This window comes from Cetorhinus maximus, chromosome 17, assembly GCF_964194155.1.
Source record: "Cetorhinus maximus chromosome 17, sCetMax3.hap1.1, whole genome shotgun sequence".
Lineage (NCBI taxonomy): Eukaryota > Metazoa > Chordata > Chondrichthyes > Lamniformes > Cetorhinidae > Cetorhinus > Cetorhinus maximus.
In genome coordinates, this window is record NC_135895.1 from 33,451,848 (window position 1) to 33,475,678 (window position 23,831).

Genomic DNA, 23,831 nt, shown 5'->3' on the forward strand with positions numbered 1-23,831 from the left:
TGTTTCAACTAGTAATGGAAACCAATTACCAAGACTCTTACCTATAATCACCTGATTTGAATTGAAGCAATATTGTATCATTCGATTTAAATTCCAGAACTTGCATTAATAAAGCACCTTTCACAATCTCAGAACATCCCAAAATGCATCACAGCCAATGAAGTACTTTTGCAGTGTGTTCACCTGTAATGCCGATCCTTACCTGAAACATTAACATGTCTCGTCTCTCCACAGTTCTCCGCTGACTGACTTACATTTATTTCCAGTTTATGTTTTTGTTCTATTCTTTGTTCATTGTACACGCTGATTGTTTTTTTTCTAACTCCATTAGTTGGCATATGCCTGTGTGACCATGCTGAGGTGGGACTGCTCGAAATCCCAAGGGGCTGTGGGTCTAGCTGGAGTCCTATTGGTGGCATTATCAGTAGCTTCGGGACTTGGGCTGTGTTCACTCCTGGGCATTTCCTTCAACGCTGCAACTACCCAGGTACAATAATTCTCTCTCTCACTCTAGCTCTCCCCCTCCCCACAGGACCACAGCTCAGTGTTCTTAAAATGGCTTAATTGTCACTGTTGGAGAGGGGGGGTGAGATAAGTCATCTGCTTTTGTCATTGAAAGAATTAAGTGAATTTTTTGCAGAACAGGATTTATGTGTAATATTATTCATTTCTTTCCATCTCCTGGATCTAGGTATTACCATTTCTGGCTCTGGGTATTGGTGTCGATGATATGTTTCTCCTGGCTCACGCATTCACTGAAACTGGTCAAAATAAGAACATTCCTTTCAAGGTAATGACTTGGGTGTGGGGCCCGCTCGCTGACACGTAAAATGTCACGGGATACGTCGGGCGTGTGTCCTGACGTCACCCTGCGTCATTTAGATTTTCAGTTCGGCTGTGTGCCGGCCGAACTGCCAATGGCCTATAAAGGCCATCAAAAAACTAATTAACCTGATTGATGGACCTGCCCATCCAACCTTAAGGTTGCTGGACAGGCCGGGAGCCCAGGTGGGTCTCAGAAAAAGCATGAAACCTCATCCACGGGCGGGGTGAGGTTTCATGAGGGTTTTAAAAATTTTAACAAATGTTTCAATAAAAGTTATGCACATGTCCCAACTCATGCACAAAAGAGTGCCCACTCCTGCACTCTCCACACCCCCCCGCCCCCGGCCTACATTGGTCTATAAACTGTTGGAGTATGTTTCTTTGAATGGGTTAGTAAATTAGAAGAAATGGAGAATCCAACTTATTTACTGATAGTCAGGAGTACCTTTTATGTTAGCTTTGTAGAAGTGCTTATGCCACGGTTCTGACACATATCTTGCACTTTTGGAGATGGCCCTAATGTAAATGTGCTGAATTCACATGACTGGGCATTCCTATCAAAAGCTCCAATTTAATGAATTGAACAAATTCCCATTGAGATTGTGACTGGATTCCACAGCCAAAATAAAAGCAGCAAAAACTTTAAACTTGGAATTTATTAAAGAGAAGGATTTCTACATGTGAGTCTAAATACAGATGTGAATGTTTATGGTTTTATGTGTGTGTGTGTACACTTGCTTAGTCTTGCCCGAAGTATGATGGAACTTTGCAGTTTGAAACTCTTATGCTGCTTTTCACTGATTATTTTATTTTGTGCTACAGGACAGGACAGGGGAATGTTTAAGGCGGACAGGAACCAGTGTTGCCCTCACATCCATTAATAACATAATTGCTTTCTTTATGGCTGCTCTGATTCCCATTCCTGCACTCCGTGCTTTTTCCTTACAGGTAGGTTAATCCTATAAAGTGCTTTGATTGCATATAAAGTGCCTTTTTATAGATATCTGCAATATGTTTGTGTATTTGTGCTGTGGGGGAGGGGTCTGGGCAAGGTGGGGGGGCGCAGGGGTGATGAGGGTGGATTAGGGCCTCTAAATTCTTTTGCTCCAGGTGTTGCACGCTTCTTTGAATTTATCTTCACCACCCCTGTTGCTTACCTGCAGATGCCTGTTGCAGAAGGGGCTTCACTGCCTGCTAAACAACGAGGCAGTTTGTCATTAGCTGTGGGGGAGGGGTGGGGTTTGGCTTCTCAAAAGTGGAAGAGAAGAAAGTGGTGAATTGATTGAAACCCCTTGCGATGAAAAGAAGAAAAGTAGCAGTTTTGAAAGATTGGCACGGCAGCAGCATAAGTACTTGTTTTCCTTGGCACTGCACAGGATTTGGAAGTTCACACATCTTTATACAAATGAGAGGCTATCAAGGGAACCAAAATCAGGCACAACTTTTCCCGTTTTGACTCCTTCCTCCTACAAAACTAGTCAATTTCCACCTGAGCAGGTCAGATAGTTGGACAGCTTCCCAGGGGATGCCTTTGGATCAACTGCCGGTTAGTTGCAACTTCTTGTTGCAGCAGTCTCCATAAAAAATATTGCCAATATTAATTCTCAAAACATTTAACTTCATGGCAGCAAGTAGTAATCCCCTTTTGGAAACTGGCTACTGCAATTAAACTGTTGGCTTAATTGGAGTCACATTGGAGGCCAATATAAAGTGCCCCAGAGTTAACATAGTTCACTAGATTAATAATGTAATATTTAAAAAGGTATCTATCTACAGACGTGTTCAAAGATGGCACTAAAAAAAAAAGCAAAATATTGCGCTTGCTGGAAATCTGAAATAAAACCAAAAATGCTGGAATCTCTCAGCAGGCCAGGCAGCATCTGTGAGAAACAGGGGTTGTTTCAGGTTGATGCCCTTTCAGCAGAACTGGAAAAAGTTACATGATGTAACTATTTTTAAACATATGGGAAAAGGGGGGGAGTAAAGAGCAAAAGGGAACGTCTATGATAGAGTGGGAGACAGGAGTGATTAAATGCAAAAGGGACGATGGTGCAAGGCAAAAGGTGGTGGTAATGGGGCAAGTAAAGAAGCAGAAGATAGGTCCAGAGGAGGCATAAATGTTCATAAACATTACCGTCACCTGCTGTCCAAGGAAATGGGAGCGGTGGTTATGACCTAAAAGTTGTTGAACTCAGTGTTACGGCTGGAAGAATATAAAATGCCAAATCAAAAGATGGGATGATTGCTTTGCTGGACTCTTCGTTAAATCCACAGGCATCGCCCTGAACCTCTGGTTGCTTACCACTTTTATCATCCGTCCTACTCCCACACTGACTTCTCTGTCCTCGACTTCTTACACTGTTCCAATGATGTTCAGCACAAGCTTGAAGAGCAACACCTCATCTGGCATGATGTGTGACAGTGAACTTTGTAGCCTGCAATTCCGCGTGTGTAGCGATGTCATTCGGTCGCAGGCTACAAGCACAGAAGAAAAAAAGCAGTTGATGTTTATCTTGAGTTTTATTTGAAGGGGCAGTCAATGTGTGAATGATGTGAAATAATTCAACAGGACTTTAATTGTTTTTAAGTTAGATGCAGATTTGTTCTTTTGAAAAAGGGAGAATTCATTTTTTCAAGGGTATGACCAAATAAGTAGTCTTGTAAGCTATCAGATCCTTTTGGCATTGATATTAAAGTTGAATTACTACTTATTTCTTTGGAGAGATTAAATAATGCTTTATTTTCCTTTGTAAAATTGTCCTTGAGAGGAGAACTGGGAAGCATTACTGTCAAATGGTGTGAGTCATCTGTAGACGAAGAGTACATTCCATTTCCTTTTATAAAATTGTTTTTTTTTTGGAAGGAAAGGTTAAGGAAAATGTCATTGAATGCTCATATGAAATTAAATTAAATTTCCATTAAGTAATTGTTTCTTTCTTCAATGTCACCACTGAAAACAATGTATTTGTTTACATGCTAAATGCTGTTATATTGAAAACACAGTCCTACTGGCCAACTAACTGGTGGCTTAGCAAAGCCTGGGAGTCACTGATTGAAAACAATACAATGAGAATTAAGTAGCAAGAACCTGACAGGCTCGAACACTGGGCCAGCCTTTAAACAGGCCTCCAAGTTGCACAGCCTAGGTAGTTGGCATAAATGATGGGATATATCATCTACAAGTCAGCTCCAGCTATGTGATCTGCCTGAGCTTTCTGGGTGGTCCAGGAGATAATAACGTATTATAATGTCTGCCTCGGGCAACCCCACCCCCTCCTTTTTCACTTACATCAGACTGCTGTGACCTTAGGAGTCTCCTTCAGATTAATGTTTATGTAGAGGAGGGGTGTGCAGAAGGAGGCATTTTTGAGGAGGGGGGTGATTTCTTGCTTCGAATCCTTTTACTGATTTAATATTTTCTTTGGCTTAGTACATGGATTTAGTGAGGTCTGGAAGTGGGTTGTAGTACAACTTTCTTAAAACTCAAAATATCTTGGTTAGAAATCAGAAACTGCTGTTCTCGGAACACTTTGCCTGAGGCCTAGGGTCTACAGTGAAGCTATAGGTTTACAACTGTGCTTCTTTCAAATCTTAAAGGGACAATCGTAGCTAGTAAGCAGTCTTGCAAGACAGCATAGCAATTAGTAAGTAAAACAAGAGTGCTCTGAGCAAACAACACCAATTCCATTTGATACTATAGAAATATATTTTACGTAGTAACAAAAATAATGCCAGGTACAGTGTGGAAATACCTCTCTTCCCAATATAGGGGCACAGAAGGGGAGTTTTCATGTGGGCTGCTGATTTGCATTAAGAATGAAAGCCTCTCTCCTCACATCCCCCACCTCATTAATGTCTAAAGCTTTTCAAGGTTCTAATTTTACAGATTTTGAAATCTAACCAGCAGCCTGCACTTGTATTAGAATATTAATATCTCCCATTCCTGCCCCTCACAGGCTGCGATAGTTGTGGTGTTTAATTTTGCTATGGTGCTCCTCATCTTTCCTGCCATTTTAAGCCTGGACCTTCATCGGCGGGAGGATAAAAGGCTGGATATTTTCTGCTGCTTTTCCAGGTGAGGATTCCTCTTAGCATAAAGTTCTCGGGTACGATTGTCGTCCTCTGTAAGGGCTGAGTGGTGGTGGGCTAAGGGACTGAATCACAAAAAGGAAAGATAAGAAAGATGTAGGAGTTTTTGTCTATGCTTACCAAGACATGGCGGGGATGAAATATGTCAACGTCAGTAGTGCAAAATGGACTAAGAGTGAAGCAGCCACCAATTGCACAGTGCTCCTAATTGCATTGGCACCGTGTATGGTATACCATTGATTCACTAACAAACCTTCTGCGCTACCAGTATTCACTTGTTTTACCTCTGCTAAGTTCCTAATGTTGACGAGGTGATCAAGGGAGGGAATAAGAAAAAGCTAACAGGGGCGGAAAGTTCTCTTAACAGCTGATCACTGAATTGCCTGGAACACATTGTATACTTAACCCTTTAAAACAGAGAATGGTATGCAGCAGTATGTGAAGACTGCATCATTTTCTTCTGGTAATCAATATTCTCTTTGTCCAGACACCATTGTGAAACATTCTGGACTTTAGCATCCACCATAACATATGTTATATACTTGTGAAGGGATAAAAATGGTACAAAGCTGCTTTCAGCAACCATAAAATAAATATGCGGAAGTGATTTCCAGGGCAATTAATTAATTCAGGGGATGGTTAGGAACCATTTGAGTTTAGTTCCCATGGCTTATGATGTCTGAGTTTGTTAATAATATTACTAACTCATAATTGTTCCTAGGCATGCATTGGTGCTATTCAATGTATTGCTATATATGATGTATAATAATATAGGTATAGGATGAGCTACATGTGAAAAAGTATCTTGTTTTTCAGTCTCTGCTCTACAAGAGTGATTCAGGTCCAGCCACAAGAGTTTGCAGATGCAAATGATAACCATAATTTCCATCCTTCTCCATATGGTGGGCCAACATTTACCCACAGTACGCAGATCACTACCACAGTCCAGGCCTTCACACAGTGTGATCCCTCCGGGCAGCACATTGTCACCATCATTTCTCCAACTTCGCGGATCTCTTCAACTCCTTCCGTTATCGTGCCCCCAGATCACATTGTCTCCCAGGGTATGGACCCCACTAGTTCTACTAGGGACTTGCTGGCCCAGATGGATGAGGCGAAAGCCAGCAGGGACTGTGTTCAGATGCCCTTCGTAAAATGGAACCTGGCAGATTTTGCACGGGACAAGTACGCTCCACTTCTTCTCAAGACAGAATCTAAAGTAAGCAATTTTCAGCTATGTTTTTATTTGTATTATTTTGAAGATCATATCTCCCCATACCACTGCCCCCACCCCCCAGTGTAGTGTTTACTGATCTATACAGATGAGAAATGGTTGATCACTGGTTTGTGTTCAGTTATCTAATTTCAGCCAGAATGGCAGTGGGGAACCACATTTAACCTGAGGGTCACTGGTAGAAGATTCTCATTCTTGCACAGTGTCTAGTGAATGCCTTTTGGAAAGCAAGCACACAAGAGCTTTGCATGTAGACAGCATTTGGCTCAGCTGGAAGGGTTCCTATGTGAAGATTGGCCATTGGGACAAGGCACTGGAAGCATGAAGAATGATATCTTAGTGTTAGTCACTGCCTTCAGAGCAAAGGTTGGGAAGAAAATCAGGGTAAGAGGGAAAGTGCCTGAAATGGACCAGTTTTTAACAGTTTTGCACCAAGTGTTAGGATCAGGCAATGCCTACCCGGGTTTGTCTGGGTCAGGTACAAGTTTAAGCTTTCTTCGTCTCTGACTCGACAACATATCTTAACCCAAAATCCAGAAAAGCATTCTTTATTGCTCCAACATGGCCTCTCTTGAATGAGACTGAAACTGTCCGTTTAGTACCAATCTACAGCCAGGTGGTTTTAAGCAGTGACCAGTGGCATGGATTTGAGGCTGTCATTTACTGCACTAAGGACTAGCTCACAGCCAACAAAGAAAGATACCTTTTATGACCTGTTTTAAAACACAGATCCCAATGATAAAAGGATTGTACTGCCATATGGCCGCTATATGCTTTTCATTTTCTAAAGAAAATGTATATGTAATAATTATTATTTCTCTTTTTCACATCTCCAACTTGTCACATTACAATTTTAACTGATTTGGGTACAGACTTCCTGTAATGCAAATGTACAGCTTGCAATATGAGAGCTAAACTCATGCCTCACCTTTACTTCCTTTTCTGTCATAGACACTGATATCAGGCACCTGGCATTTGGGGAAATCACTAAAAGTAACTCTTTCTATTAACACTTGATCCCACTTTTTGATTTCATCACTCATTTGTAAATGCCTTTCTCTTCCTTCCTGCCTCTGCAGTGTCTTCCTTTGACTGATAGGGAGAGTGGCTGTAGGCTTCTATAACATACTTGCCACTTCACGCGAGGAATGTGTTCCAAGCACAAATAATTCTAGTGTGGCACCACTACAATTCAATACAATACTCTACAAAAAGCAAAAGACCTAGCTAGTCACACTAGCTTCACTCTGTAAGCTGCTCCAATTGGTTTACAGCAGCTCCCAGCAAAAACAACACTTCATGCACACAGCAGGCTCCACTATTTTTTCCTCTCTCCTAAAAGTTCAACGACAAAGTAAAGTAATTTTTTAAAAATGTGAAACTTTATTACTCAGGATAATGCCATCTGTTGAACATTGATTTGATACTTATTTATTAATTTATGATTTTATTTAACAATCCAGGTTGTCGTGCTAGTCCTCTTCATGGCCTTGCTTGGGATGAGCCTTTATGGAACTACAATGGTTCATGATGGGCTGTACCTTACAGACATTGTTCCTCGTGAAACCAAGGAGTATGATTTCATTGCAGCCCAGTTCAAGTATTTCTCCTTCTATAACATGTACATCGTCTCCATGGGAGGGTTTGATTATCCCACATCCCAGAAGTTGCTGTACGACCTCCACAAGAGTTTTAACAGTATTAAATACATTGTTCGTGAAGAGAACAAGGAGTTGCCCAAAATGTGGTTGCATTACATTCAAGACTGGCTGAGAGGTAAGATTTCAAAGATTCTCATACAGATTTAACAGTGAGCTGTAAAGTATATGAAAATTAGTATACATTGTGTCAATGTCCACACAGAAAACAAAAATAGCTTGTGTATGTGAAATGCAGACAAGCCTCTACCAGTAGCTTAGGGTTAACAGGCACAGCCCCAGTCTATAATAGTCTGTTCCTAATCTTCTCATTCCTATATTCTTTGTCATAATTCTTATGACATGAGCTTGTGTATAACATCTGTTAAGTACCACACTGCATGGGGTACTGGAAGCAAGGGTGGGGGAGGACTGTGCTTGCAAAAGAGTATAAGAATGGATGCAATGGGGCTTTGTGTCGACATAATGACAGTCACTGCACTTCAAAGTAATTCATTGTATACAAAGCATTTTGGGTTTTTTTTCCCCGAAAGACACATGTGCAAGTTTTTCTTTGTGGCATACCACAGCAGTGGGGTATGTATAATGCTGAACTGTTAGAATCCTGTGATGTTTTGTAGCTCTGGCTAATTTTGACTGCTGAAGCCTAGTGATGCTCCTTGTGCTGCCATTGGAGTACTTTGGCCCTAATAGTATGTTGTGTATTATGCAAATGGTAACTGGGTGGCATGAAATGGCACTGGTCCTAGCGACACATCATAGTAATAACACGTGTTGTTGGTCTTTATTTCTTATGTGAGGGTGTATCAAGTAATGCTTTCATAGCAAGAGGCTTTCCTCAAACAAGTAGCCAACAAAAATTATAAATCATAAATGAATAGAAAGCAGCAAAATCTATTTGCAACACACTTACAACATGAGTCCTGCTAACTTACTTGCCAACAAACATGTCCATTTTTTCAACCCACTCATGATTTCAGCAGCAATATTCCATATTCAGAATTACACATTCAATTTCATTTTAAGTACCTTTGCGTCCAGTAAGAAGAATCGCTCCAACTCACTGACACCACAATATTTCACTCCAGTCCCAATCATTTCGCCCATCCTTATGTCTCCCTTATTCCTGGCCAGGTTTTGAGCTGATAAAATATTAGCAAGTTTGCTGCTTGTGACATTGACTCATTCATTGCAAGAAGACTTTCGAAGTCAAGCTGTTGAAAGCCTTTTTTTTAAAGTTGGAGGAGGAGATTTGAAATGACCGTTTTCCTAAACTGCGACACATGCTTGTGATTTCCCCCTTTTTTTATTTGTTCATGGGATGTAGGCTTTGTTGGCTGGGCCAGCATTTATTACCCATCCCTAGTTAACAAGGTGGTGGTGAGCTGCCTTCTGAAACCGCTGTAGTCCATGTGGTGTAGGTACACCCACAGTGCTGTTAGGAAGGGAGTTCCAGGATTTTGACCCATCTTCGGTAAAGGAACGATGATATATTTCCAAGACAGGATGGTGAGTGACTTGGAGAGGAACTTCCAGGTGGTGGTGTTCCCATCTATCTGCTGCCTTGTCCTTCTAGATGGTAGTGGTAGTGGGTTTGAAAGGTGCTATCTAAGGAGCCTTGGTGAATTCCTGCAATGCATCTTGTAGATGGTACACACTGCTGCTACTGTGAGTCGGTGGTGGAGGAAGTGAATGTTTGTGGATGTGGTGCCAATCAAGTGGGCTGCTTTGTCCTGGATGGTGTCAAGTTTCTTGAGCGTCGTAGGAGCTGCAGTCATGCAGGCAAGTGGTGTTGGAGTTTCATGAAGCCTGGCATCTTGTCCAGGTTTCTGTCTGTTGCTGAGTTAAAGCTGTCAACATTGCTCCAATAGAATAACTTGAAAAAAAAATACTGACCATGACTGAACTGACTAGCACAAAACAATACCTGGAGCTTGCAGACTATGAGAGCTCATACTTTGATTTACTGAACTACAACACGGCTTACCCTATTCTAATTGACAAAGGCTATGGGGCTGGTTTAAATCTTTAAGCCAAAATTTCTAAAGAAAGCCCCCTTTCTAAAAACTATGGATTTGTAGGCAAGTCCAGCACTAAGAACAGCCTGGTCCTTAAACCTGTTATGAAAAGTGCCAGGCGAGTTGGTGCCAAGTGCCACTTTATTCTTTAACCCAGTATTGTAGTGGTTTTTGCTTCCTTGGGCACCTTCTCTTCTTTCGTCTCCCCGACCTCTCGTTTAAAATCCTTGTGTACTGTACTCTCCTCATTAATTCCATCAATTTCCCCTGTCCTGTAAAACATTTTGGACGTGTTTTACTTAAAAGCGGCTTTTATTCTGAAGAGGCTTACACTTGACCTGCTGCATCTCAAACTTTGGAGATGTGGCTTTTGCATGTAGATTTTATTTTAATTCTTATAGAGGCTTAAAAGAAAAAAGATCAAGTGGACGCAGATATTGAAGAAATTGCATCATACCACCCATGATTTGCACCCTTGTATAAGAATGTGGTGTTGCAAGACACTTTCCTACGCTAACGATTACTGACTTGTTCTGAATGAATAACTTGATGAGGTTCCGTGCTAGTCAGTTGCCAAGTCTAGATATTTCTGTGTCTAATAATATTGAATAACTTTTCCATCACATAAGGAATTGGCTTGAAAACCTGAGTGTAGACGATTGAAAACAAAAGGCACTTATCTTGACAAGTAATTATTTTTTTCTTTTTCTCATGTAAAATCAAGTGCCATTTTAATTCTATATTTATTGATAATGTAGTTGCATATGCTAACAATGCAAATAGTGATTGTGCTAATGTACAGACAACTATGTAGGTGGTCTAAGTGAGATTGATAGGTCATTATTGGCCGATATAAGTGAGAAAGATGCATATGATGAAAGAATAGGCCTTTTACATTTCTCCTCCAGGTACCAGGCCCTAAGAGGGCATTAATGACCATTGACACCCATTGAATTGGTCCATGTTTATGCTTGGCAAAGTACTACAGTGGTTTACCTTCTGCAGTATGGCTGACCAGGAAACTCTCCTGCTATCTTACCACCTGTCATCAGGCATATTGGAAGGATTTCCAGGCTGCTGATCAACAACCTTTTTGGCCACACTATGAACACACCTTCCATGGCCATCAAGTCCCAGGGTGGGTTTTGAACTCGGAGCTTCTGGCCCAGAGGTAGGGGCGCTACCACTGTGCCACAAGACCCCCTTTGCCTTTTACATTATAAAACCTAGACTGACATTGGATTTACTTGTCTAAATCGGTTGGCTTATCTTGTTCAGGTGACAGCAAAGACTAATTTTTCATGGTTCTCATGAACTGAAGAAATATTTACCAGCTCTACTTTCCCCAGTGTCTACAGAGAACATAGCTAGTTGGAAATATAAATTGGAGTGGGAGGCCCACTCCCCTGACACCAGCACTGTAAATGCAGAAGCTAATAAGAAAGTGATAAACACCCTTTACACACATGAGATTTTGAAAAGCAGGAGAAACATATGGGATGAAAGTTAAACCCCTGCGAAGCACAGGCACATGGAATGAAAGCAAGGCCAAGGGACACAGACCCAGTATCATAACCCTGCTACTACCACCAACCTTTGTTCTAGATGCACTGGAATGAAATGGAGTGGCACTAATCTCTCCTGTGGTCTGGTGGTTTTCTCGATGTAGCCAGAGTCAGCAACAACTTGCATTTATATAGTGCTTTCAAAATAGTAAAACATCCCAAGGCACTTTACGGGAGTGTTTTTAAACATTTAATAAGATACTAGGACAAGTGGCCATAAGCTTGATCAAAGGTGTTAAATAATATCTTAAAAGAGGAGAGAGGGATGACGAGGTTTAGGGAAGGAATTACAAAACTTTGGGCTTTGAGCCCAATGATGGGCTGAAGGAAGTAGGGATGCATCAGAGGCCAAAATTGAAGGAACACAGAGTTCTTAGAGGGCTGTGCAAAGATAGGAAGGAGCAAAGCCACGGAGGGGTTTGAACATGCAGATGAGAATTACAGAATTGGGGCATTCTTGGATTGAGAGCCAGTGGTGTAAGTTATGATACAGGTGGAAGAATTTTGTCTGAGCCCATGTTTATGGGGGGCAGAAGTGGGGGAGGCTGGCCAAGAAAGCATTTGAATATTTGAGTTTGGAGGTCACAAAAGCATGGAAGAGGGTTTCAGCAGTAGGTGGCCTGAGGCATAGGCAGAGAAAGGTGATTTTATGGAGGTAGAAGTAGGTGATCTTTGTAATGGGTTCAGCGGTTGCCATATATGTGACAACGGGCCTATTGGATTTCGTGTAGCTAAAGGGAAGTTGCAGTGGCCAGAAATGAAAACAGTAGTTGCAGCCTTCAAGGAACTGAATGCATACAAGCTTAAAAAAAACAAGAGGGAGTTTGAGACCTACAAAAGCACATAAGTGTGAAGAAGAAAGCAAGAAATACTTCCAGTGAGACTAAAAGGTAGACACACCTACCAGCACAGAGTGAATTTGGGAAAAGAATACACACAGCATGAGAGAAATGGGCAGTGTAAATGAACGTTGCAGGGACAGCCTTTACTTTCAGCTGGCACTGATCCAGCTTGCTTTTAGACTTATACAGAATGCCCTTATCTGCATGCATGTGGTGTTTCAATTCACAGTTTTAATTGTAATGATATACAGCTGTGACTCAACTATCTGAACAAATTTGTGGGTGGCATGTTTTATTGGATTATGAAGGCTTGTAGATAAAGAAGTCCAATTTCTATAGAGTGAGATTCAGATGAGTTGTATAAAATTGCATTGGATCCTGAAAGCTTCTGAATTAATGAGATGTGGCGGAGGGGTTAAGGCCAAAATTTTTCAGTCAGCGTGTGGAAGAGGTTTGAAGTTGGAGCAAGAATCAAGATATTATTAAAGCACTGTATACACAACAAACAGTAAGGAATCACTAGATTTATATTTTTATTTTTCCTATAAATAAACTGCATTTTTAAAAACCTCAACAACAGCCAGTTATCATTCCAATTGGAAAATATGATGCCACAACATTTTCCAGATACATTGGGCAGTCAGCTGATTTAGTAATCTTTTTCTTTTAATAACCTGTATGCCTTAAAAAAGCCTTTGGCTTCAACAAATTGTTTTTATAAAGTAAGAGTAGATCCAATGATGTCTGATGACCTGAGATATCAATGCAATTCACACATGGTTCTGGGTCCTTCACCAACAGAAATCAGAAAATGTGCCTTCTCTGATGTTCCCTTTCCATTTTTCCCATAATAGCACATGTTTTGTATGCGTCGTAAATGTATTCATAGTGAATGTCAAATTAAGAGTAATATAATCAGGACCTACCCTTCTCATTAAAAAGCAGCCCATCTTGGGTGTGAATTTATCAAAATCGACTAGTACTTTAAGGGTTAAGTTCCAAAAAAGGGAATGAACATTCTAACCCATTGATGACTGGACCACGTTTGCATCTGAGAGGGTAAAACAAAATAGGGTCACAACATGACTGTTCAGCAAATCTCCAAACCAAAAATATAGCTTGTGTTTTGAACATTTTATTTGATCATGCAGACACACTCAGAAATGAGTATTCCTTGAGCTGATGCTTGGTAGAGATTCTATTTTTAAAAACACAAACATTACAGAGAAAATGTAGACTTTAAAAGGCTGTTCTCCTGTGTAATTTGCTGATATTTTCTTTGTTTTCCTGCTGCTATAAAATAGATAAATGTGCTGTCCTTTATCCAAAGATTCGTTTGCTTGCAGATCAGATGCATGATTCTTGACATCTGAGATCCCTTATTTAGAAACCTGAATCTTGTCAGCTTTGAAGGAGAGTTATCCAATCCCTCGCAACTGATAGTTCTGTAATATTGTTTGCTGATAGTTGTTGGGAGTTTTTTTTTTTAAGTGCTATGTATCTAATACCGATCCACGCCACCACTTTCTATTCCTCTCCAATATCTTTTGAAGTGTTGTTCATTTTTTTCATGTGTCCTATTGCCCAAAACATGGCATCTCCTCTTTTTTCCTAGCCTATCCATGGGTGAGCTCATTGGTGCCCTCTGGTACCAGTAAACATCATTGTTCTGAGGTGCTCACCAGTATAAACACAGTTGCCTCCGAGCTCTCATGAGTATAGAGCACAGAAATTTACTCTGAAGAGCTGAATTCCCTTCAGGGCTGATTGGGGCAGGGGAGGAGAAGGGAGGGCAGGAAACACAGTGACGCCTTTCTCTTTCCCCAGTAAACTTACTCATATTACATCCTGATGCCTCGAGGGTTTGAGTTGATTGCAGTTGTGAGATTGAATGACAAGGTGTGTGTACATTTCAGCAGAATCTCTGACAAACACCCAACACTTTGCCAAGGACACACATGAGGTGGGATCATTATCCTACCTCAGCCCTCTAATCAAAGATGCTCATCAGAATCTCTGTACAAAGCAGATTAGCAACTTTTAAAATAAATTTGCTTCAAAACTTCCTTCAACTGTTTTGGTATTTGTGTGAGGTTTTTTTTTTAAGCAATACTGTTACCTCAATACAATTATTTTTCCATTCTCCCTCCCTTTCCTCTCACATGCACATACACAAACTTTATTCCCTTGATGAGAAATGCTTCTCCATTGTACCTAGCCACAATTCAGACCTCACTTTGTTTGGTGTAATGTTTAGTTGGAGGAGCCATACAGAGTCCACATCTGGAATGCTGAAGCTGAAAGCACAAAATCCTTCCTCCACCCTCCATTTCAGTCAGCCTTCTGTTGTCTTTTACATTCACATACTGAACTCACCATCATGTGTGCCCTACTCTCACCAGAGAAATGCTTAAACTGAATATAAAGATAACTCATGATACAACTGCGGCCTCCTCATATACATAACATCTTGCTTGATTTAAAAAAAGATAACTTAGCTTGTTCTCTATACTCTTGACCAATTATTCATAGGTGTGCTAACACCGTAGCAAATGACAGCTGGGTGGCTTTTTACTTTTTCCTTGACAGGCACTTTGGTCTAATATTAGGCAGGTACAGTACAGTAACTCCCCCATGCTTCTCTTAGTTCAGACACTTACTGAGTGCAGCTGCAATCCTCTCTGAAGCTTCTGGTAGCCAGAAATGCTCAATTTTTGAAACCCTTGACCCACATCTCCCAAGAGTTGCACCAACATTTTTTTTGTACCTACGTTGTTGACAGACAATGCACGGAGATTCAACTGAGTTTTTTTTTAAGAGGCAAGTCTTTGAGAATCTCTGGCATCCTCCCATCACTCTCTCCAATTCTTTCTATTAAAATCTTAAAGAGTTCAAGCTTAAAAGTGAAGTTTCTGTCTGCCAGTTTAGCAGACACATGCTGTTATGGGACAAAATGGTACTTGGCCATTTCCTTTCATTTTAGGAATCATAGCAAAACTGTTATTGTGAATGCAGATATCAGATTTTTAAAAAATATACTCCATTCTTTTCCACCAATGAAAATGTTTCCATAGTGGAATCTTCCATTCTTGGCAGGTGTCTCACATGCTGTCTAAAGAGTGCTGAGACACCTGCACTGACTCTAGGAGGAAGGCCCGCCATATCTTCTGCCCATCAGGCAGTTTATTGGACAATGGCAGGTCTTCCTTCAGACAGAGGGCTCCAGAAGACAATATCCTGCGCACCAAGAACTGTTGGCAAATCAGAATCTTGCACTCGGCAGCACCACGGAGGAGGCTGTGGCTGTTGCCAGAGCAACACCTGCCCCCTGCCCCCCACCCCCCACAGGGTCCCAGTCCCAGGATCATGGAGCAACCCAGGGAAAAGATGTGTATTGAGGCGGAGGGGGGGGGAGTGTCCCACAGGGTGGAGAGGGGGGCCATGGGCTCGGCGGCAAGGGCAATAGGGTGGCTGTCAGTAATTACATGTCCATGTCCTCGATCATTCACAGGTTAGTGCAGATTGAGGGATCCTCCATTGACTTCAGCCGATCATGCAGTCCGCACAGCTTTACCAGTTGTGCAGGCCACATGTCGGCAGGCCCAACTGAAGCTGGGAAGATTGCAGCGGAGGCGGGAAGGGGCCCTTAAGTTGGCCTTAATTGTCCCCTTAAGGGACTCACGTGGAAGAAGGGTGGGAAGGTCGGCCATGAGCCTTCCCGCCTGGGGCTTGCTTTTGGTAGAGGCGGAAAGGCAACGGGTATCAGTCCTGATGTCAACTTACCAAATTTACAGGCGCCTGCCTCCTCCCTCATCACCTGTGGGGGAGAAGATTCCATCCCATATCTTAGCTTATTTCATGGTATCAGATAATTAACTCATGCTGTGGTTATAGATGGTATGACATTTTTATATGCCTTGAACATCTAATAGGTCCAGGCCTAGCAAATTTATCACTCATGTATAATAAGGATATTCCCTTGGCTATTAACATCAAATTATGCTAGGAGCTATGAGGGTATCCTTTTATCATTACAGTATTTGGGGGAATAATTCTCTGCCACTGAGATCGGGATCTGAACAAATAGTAAAAACATTGACCTATTTGAGCATTTTACCATACTTAGAGAGTGTCAGAGGCACAGACAGAAAGAACTAGAGTGAGAAACGGACACACAGATGCAAAATAAAAGCGAAGTAAAGATTCTTGAATGTTCAAAGGGTTCGCCAGATGGAGTTTACTGGTTTAAAAAAATGCTTTTGTCATAACCGTAACAGATTGAGCAGACTATTGCTTTTTGAAAGACAGTATTTCCTTTTCTGTTGGACCACACAGGGTATCATTCAACGTACTAAAAATAAAAATTAAACTTGCACACAGTGCCTTTTAATACACCCCAGGCATTCCCAGATCTTAATTGTGGGTTTTTTCCAGTGATGTTAAATTACTGCTTTGAAGCGTTTTTTTTAAGTCACTAGATTAAATGGTGGCAGCAACTGAATTGTTCCAAAAAGTTTTGTTTAAATCATTTTGTCATATTTATTTTTACATTTCAGAGAAAATCTTGGTACTTGCCAGGGTAAGGGATGTCAATATTGGAGAATGGAACTTGTCCATTTTTATTACTCCATTTCAGTGCCAAGCATCTGCAGGGTGGCGGCAGTGCAGGCTAGGCACAGGATAAAGTTCTTCCTACACTATCCCAATACAGACAATTAACTGTAGTGCAGTGTGGTGTGCCTTTCTATCAATCTGTAGTATATTAAATGTCTTGTGTAGAATGCACACTTTTTGTAAGTGTTGCAGTTAACTTTCTTTAAGACTTCTCTCCCACTCATTTTTCCCACCATAGTTTGATGCTACCCCTCCTATTGTTCTAAAATAGCATCTCCTCTGACTCATGATGAGATTTGCTAGCATGAGTTTACATATATGTTTATTTTCATATAGCTGGTGCAAGATTGCAGCACATCTATTGTAATTAAGTGGCTGATTCTCTAGTGGGTGAACAATCCGCTCTGCCTGATAACTGCCCAGGCAGTGAAGAAGAAAACCTACCCCTCTGAGATCTATTGGTGCTATCTGAGCTCCCAAGATGTGGTGTAACGGCCTGAGCAACACTGTTATATGTTAGTTTACATAAACCTATACTGAGTTTGGCAGTCAATTCATTCTGGAGGTCCCATTATGGAGATAAGCTTTGATAAATATAAATCCAACAACAATGGGTATAGAGCATTCATCTGGGGATGGGTCAGTTAGACTGCAGATCTACCACATCATTCTATCCCCAACCATGTGCAAAGAGGAACTCTTTGGAAGTTAAGATTAAAAACATTTCTCAATGGCGTTATAGTAGCTAAACACCATTCCTTCTGACTTCTCATGTGCTGTTGACTTCATCACCCAGGTTTACAGGCTGCATTTGACGAAGACTGGCGGACAGGCAAAATCACCAGGGAGAGTTACCGTAATGGCTCAGAAGATGGAGTCCTTGCTTATAAATTACTCATACAAACTGGAAACAAGAAAGAGCCCTTCAACTATAACCAGGTGAGCCAGATTTCGGAGATTGTCAGAACAAGCACCATTGTCATTTTGTAGGTCTCAGTGGGCTAGCTTAAATGGAGTGAAAATTATCTTCACTGTTAGAATGTCTGAATGAAGGCTAGTGTCTTACTTTACGATTTGAATGGCGCAGTTAAATAGTGCAGGACCTGGGTTTGAATCCAGTCCTAATTTTTATTTAATTCATTCACAGGATGTGGGCTTGACTGGCTGGGCCAGCATTTATTGCCCATCTCTAGTTGCCCTTGAGAAGGTGATGGTGAGCTGCCTTCTTGAACCACTGCAGTCCATGTGGTACACCCACAGTGCTGTTAGGAAGGGAGTTCCAGGATTTTGACCCAGTGACAGTGAAGGAACAGTGATATATTTCCAAGTCAGGGTGGTGAGTGCAGATTACAAGGATATCCAATGTAGGAAACATCACACTGGTGCCTTGATAGCCTTCTAAGACTGAGGTCAGGGCATATGCTTGAAGCAAAGTAGAGGGAGCTTTATTCCCAATCTAGTTTGTGATGATAGTGAGTGATGTGTTTCACAGTCACTGTGAGCTTCTGGAACTTGCTTTAATCACCCTCAGGGGTTGGAGAGGAATTTTCCAGATTCCTTCCCCCTGAATTAGAGTTTTCCCTCTGGTTTTTCAGGAGATTACGTGGTTCCTGCTGAGAGTAGGGGCCATGGGGATTATGATCATCATGACTGCAGTGGACAGACTCGATGCATAATCTGTTCTTTTATTGTCCATCATGTTTATATGATGCAAAAAGAGGAAGAATGTTCCATTCCCCATCACGAATATTCCTCACTCTGCTGGGTACAAAAGTAGGCTACTCACAAATCACATATCTCTGTGAACAGAAATAGAAACAGAATTAAACCCTGTCTAGTTCCAGACTTTAAAAGATGAAAGCACCACTATTTGTGAATACAGGTTCACTGTTCCATTATATCATGATCTCTGTGGCTGGCTGGTGTTCAAGAATGCTGGTGCACCATTTGATCCATGTATCACATTAGGGTAAAAGAGGCAATAACAATTTCCTCATCTTCTTTATTATAGTTGACTTCAAGGAAGTTGGTGGATGAGGATGGAATCATCAATCCTGACACCTTTTACATCTATCTCACAGTGTGGGTCAGCAATGATCCACTGGGTTATGCTGCATCTCAGGCTAACTTCAACCCTCACCCACCTGAATGGATTCATGACAGATATGACACAACTGGAGAGAATTTGAGGAGTAGGTATTACGAAGTGTACCAAAGTCTGTGTGTAACTGAGCAAAATGCCTCGTCTCGCAGAGATCTCTAGAATATAACCCAGAGGGTGTGCTGCTAAACCTTCCCTGTAAACCTCTACCACTGGGAGTGTGAAAAGAAAGTTCATGAACAGAGCGAACAGAAGCTCAGCCTGGTTTTCCATCCCCACCTGTATTTCTCTCGATAGCTGTAGCCTATGATTTATTTAATAATGACACCAGCAAAGGAATTTCTTGCTTCCTGCACGCACACTGCAGCTTATTCTCATTATTACTTTGCCTGCTCAACATGCTGAATTTATTTTATGTAAGTGTTATATTGCTGTCAGTGTTACTGTGGGGTGGAGTGACTCAATCCTTGTAAAAACAGTCAAGCTGGCCAACTCTTCACAACCGAACCACTGGAACAATGGTGGTGGCACAGTATATCAATGAATCATTGAACTGCATTCTTGGGGTGATAAGGCACAAATGCTTGCCTGCACTTTCCTTTACAAGAAAACTTAGCCTAGAGGAGGATGAGGTGACTGAAGTAGGGCTAGGAGAATATGAGTTCTCTGAAACAAAAACAGAATTACCTGGAAAAACTCAGCAGGTCTGGCAGCATCGGCGGAGAAGAAATCAGTTAACGTTTCGAGCGAAACGTTAACTGATTTCTTCTCCGCCGATGCTGCCAGACCTGCTGAGTTTTTCCAGGTAATTCTGTTTTTGTTTTGGATTTCCAGCATCCGCGGTAGCTTTTAGCTTTTTGTTTTTATCTATGAGTTCTCTGAGGCTGTTCTGAATAACTTATTTTTAAAGAGCAGGGACTCCAGGGTGACTCTGGTATCGAGATTTAAAATTAGGCTGACTGCGAGGCATCATAGTCAGGAGACAGTGCTGGGTGGCACAAAGAGACCTGAGTGCATCTTGGAGTCTGGCAATTTTAATGAGATTCTATGTAAACTGGTTTCCTGTCTGTCTCAACAGACATCTGCTCCTATCAGTCATGCCCTCTAGGTGCTGATGGGTTTCTCTATTGTTGCAATGCTGCTGACCTTCTTTATCTAATTAGCAGCTAACACCTGTTCTGAGCAGTCACAGCCAGCAGCGAACAACCACATGACCCATTTCCAGAGGTCATCTGGACATGCACTGACCGTACCAAATGGTCATGTCCTGTGTACAGCGTTCAGATGTTCCATATGGCAGTCATACCAGATCTAATCCTTGTCAGCAAATCTATTTTGCAGCAGCCTTGTTCCACCTGCTGCAGTCAATGCATAAGAACATCAGGAGCAGGAGAAGCCCATTCGGTCCTTCAAGCCTGCTCTGCCATTCAGTAAGATCATGGCTGATCTGATCGTGGCCTCCGCCCCATTTTTCTGCCTGCCCCCCCAATAACCCTTGACTCCCTTGTAGATCAAAAATCACTCTAACTCAGTCTTGAATATATTCAATGACCCAGCCTCCACTGCTTTCTGGGTGAGAGAATTCCAAAGATTAATGACCCTGTAAGAGAAGAAATTCCTCCTTATCTTTGTCTTAAATAGGAGGCACCTTATTTTGAAACTGTTCCCCCTCATTCTTGTTTACTCCACAAGGGGAAGCATCCTCTCAGCATCTACTCTGTCAAGCCCCGGTTACTGTATGTTTCACCTCTCATTTTTCTAAACTCCAGTGAATATAGGCCCCACCTGCACAATCTTTTCTCATAAGACAGCCCCTTCATCCCAAGAATCAACCTAGTGAATCTTCTTTGAACTGCCACCAATGCAAGTAAATCCCTCCTTTAACAAGGAGCCCTAAACTGTATGCCGTATTCTAGGTGTGGCCTCACCAATGCCCTAGCTGTAGCAAGACTTCCCTACTTTTAGACTCCAACTCCCTAATATAAAGGCCAACATTCCAGCCACTGCTATATAAATTAATGAAGGATGAGAATGGACCCTGTCTGTGGCTATCTGAAACTAGGGTATGTAGAATCCAAGTGATGTTGCTACAACAACTACATTTCCTGTACTGTATTATAATAAATTAAGGACATGCTATTAACCTGTAACAGTCTTTGGGAAAAAACCCCACTGCAGTATGGGTCATGCTGTACAGCTTCACTATGTATCATGGATGTTCCCATCTATTGTGTTTAATTTTTTTCACCTCATTTTAACTTTTTTCTGCCTCCCTCCTCTTTTACCTAGTTCCTGCTGCTGAGCTTATCGAGTTTGCCCAGTTCCCTTTCTACCTGAGCGGCCTGCAGCAAACTTCAGATTTCATCGAAGCCATCGAGAGCATCAGAGCAATATGTGAGGAGTTCACAAAGAAGGGGGTGCTCAACTATCCTAATGGTTACCCTTTCCTGTTCTGGGAGCAGTACATCGGCCTAAGGCACTGGTTTCTACTCTCCATCAGCATTGTGTTGGCCTGCACATTCCTGGTGTGCACTCTTCTCCTGCTCAATCCTTGGACAGCTGGCATCATTGTAAGTGTGTCTCATAATTAACTGTGATGGTCATCATGAGGGGGCAAAGGTGTTATACATTCTTCCAATATTATTTATTTCAAGATGTATCAATGTTGTTCTGAGATTATTCATTTTGTTCAAACACTTGACCTCTTTAAGAGTTACATTAAAAATTCTCTGACCACAAATGCGTTTAGGTGGTTCAAGGTCAGACGTTGGTCCTTTTCATTCTTGTACATTTTTCAGGTGTTTTTTCTTCCCTCTTCTCCACACTAAGCATTACCCCAGAAGAGAGGTTAGCCAAACAATCAGTTTCTAGGTATCTCCCAGTGTTTCTTTATTACCCGTAACTGTTGGTTGTTTGTTCAGCAATTTCGCTTAGGAACTGAGAATCGCACATTAAAGAGAAAAACCCAAGAGGGGAGTTATTTAAAAAAGAAAGTTACACAACTATATGTCCAGCAAAAAGCACAATCAGAGGGCAGAATCATCTGCTCCCGTTTGCAGTGGGCGTCAGCGGGCAGGAGTGGAAAATATCAGTGCACAAATTGGTTTTATGTTGTCGCAAAACCAGTTTGCGATCATCTGCTTCACCTGTCAATGGCGGGCTGCGTTTCCCGCTATTGCACGTCAGGAACCTAATTTCAATACTTTAGCATCTCATTATGAGCCTGGCTCACTGGAATCATTCCCCCCCCCCACGCTGATCATCCGGGCATGCGGACGTATTTCACAACTGTACATAAGCGATGTGCACCTGGCAATCTGCACTTCACTCGGGACTTTGAGGCTTGTTTGCCTATCTTACTTCGGGCAGCACTCATGGTCATTAGCACCAGGCTTCACATCATTTTTAGGGGGGATCATGGACAGGTCTCTACCTACCAGATCAGCCGTAAGGCAGGGGTAGCTTTTCAGTGGCTGCAGGGCTAGGGCTTACTTGAGGAAGGGGGAGAAGTGGCCTCAGGCAAGGGAAGAGGCTGCAGGGCGAGGGCTGTACTGGGGAAGGGGGGTATCCCAGGGTGTGTGTGGGGCACATGTTGATATATGCAAGTGGCCTCAAGATGGTGAAGGCTGAGGAGGCAGCCTCCAGAGGGGATGAGGCCAGGTGGAGATGTGGGGGTATGTGTGTGAGAGAGTGAGTGGCGATGTCCCTTGAGCTGGCAGTGTGAGATGCCAGTGAATGTGTGATGGCCTTTTGAGTGTGTGAGTTTAGAGTGATGAGATGGTTGCCTTTCCCTGGCAGCATGGACGAGATCATTCACCCTCTTTCTTCACTGGGTGGCCAACCTCAGCTCTGCAGAGTTGGCACTGACCACCCACAGCCACCAGCTCCCAAGGCAGATCGATGAGCTTGCTGGACCTCCTGCAGCCAGAGCTGGGAGTGGAGGACATCACTGCAGGCCTCCAATAGACGGGTCACTGAACTCTCCTTGGCTTTCAGGGTCGTGTCTTCGCTGGAGCAGTTCTGGGCTGCAAGCATTGAGAACTGTGTGCGTGGCTTCAGTTTAGATATGGCATCTGGAGTGAGGAAACAGTGAGGTAAGGGTGTGGCAGGTGATTCAAAGGCCGTCCGCCAATATTTCCTGTGACTGCATAATTAATGAGGTGGAAAGCGGACAATACGGCGCGAAAACCCGCCATTGTGGCTGGCTTTTCACGCCCGCTACCGCACATAGTACAACTCAGGGACAATTCCACTCTTAGAGTCCTAGAATAGTGCAGCACAGAAGCATGCAATTTATAATAAAATCAAGTCAATATTGCCAGTGCTACATAGCTCACAAGCACAACCAGCAAGAATGAGTTGTGGTGGGTTCTTGTGTGTGAGAAAGAACATGTAGAACTCGCCATCACTAGCAGGATAATCTTTCAGATCTATTCGCAAATGGCGTACTGGTGTTACCCTGAGTTAAAACAAAGTCCTAGAACCCTATGTGATGAAGTTTATTATATTAATTGTTCCTATTATGCACATGCAAAATGTTCAATTTGGTTTAAATTTGTTTGCTATATTGATCCTGCAATTGGTGGAATATCCAGATGTGATGAATACCCCTCTCTGCGGCATGTTTGAGTAAATAACTTGCTTTTCACATGGTCAGGGTCCAAAAAATCTTTGCAATTCAGAGCTTGCCCTTGATTTTCTGTAATGGAGAATACAGTAGAAAATCATAATCAAGACTACAACCTGATAAACTTGCAGGGCTACAGGGATAAAGCAGGGAAATGGCACTGGCTAGATTGCTGTTCAGAAAGCTGACATGGTTTCGGTGGGCCGAATGGCCTCCTGTGCCATAATGACTCTATATGCGTTATGACTATGACAACCT

The 23,831-nt window shown here is 42.2% G+C and overlaps 1 protein-coding gene across 1 annotated transcript in view; it reads left to right on the plus strand.

Annotated features, from left to right (window-relative positions):
• ptch2 (patched 2) overlaps positions 1–23,831 on the plus strand; it is a 122,558-nt gene that overhangs the window by 70,117 nt on the left and 28,610 nt on the right. Inside the window, exons 10-18 of the mRNA XM_078560951.1 lie at positions 332–487; positions 692–790; positions 1,648–1,773; positions 4,782–4,900; positions 5,731–6,133; positions 7,612–7,924; positions 17,642–17,784; positions 18,857–19,037; positions 21,236–21,516. Of these exons, the coding sequence (XP_078417077.1) occupies positions 332–487; positions 692–790; positions 1,648–1,773; positions 4,782–4,900; positions 5,731–6,133; positions 7,612–7,924; positions 17,642–17,784; positions 18,857–19,037; positions 21,236–21,516 (1,821 nt within the window). The remainder of the gene's footprint in view (positions 1–331; positions 488–691; positions 791–1,647; positions 1,774–4,781; positions 4,901–5,730; positions 6,134–7,611; positions 7,925–17,641; positions 17,785–18,856; positions 19,038–21,235; positions 21,517–23,831) is intronic.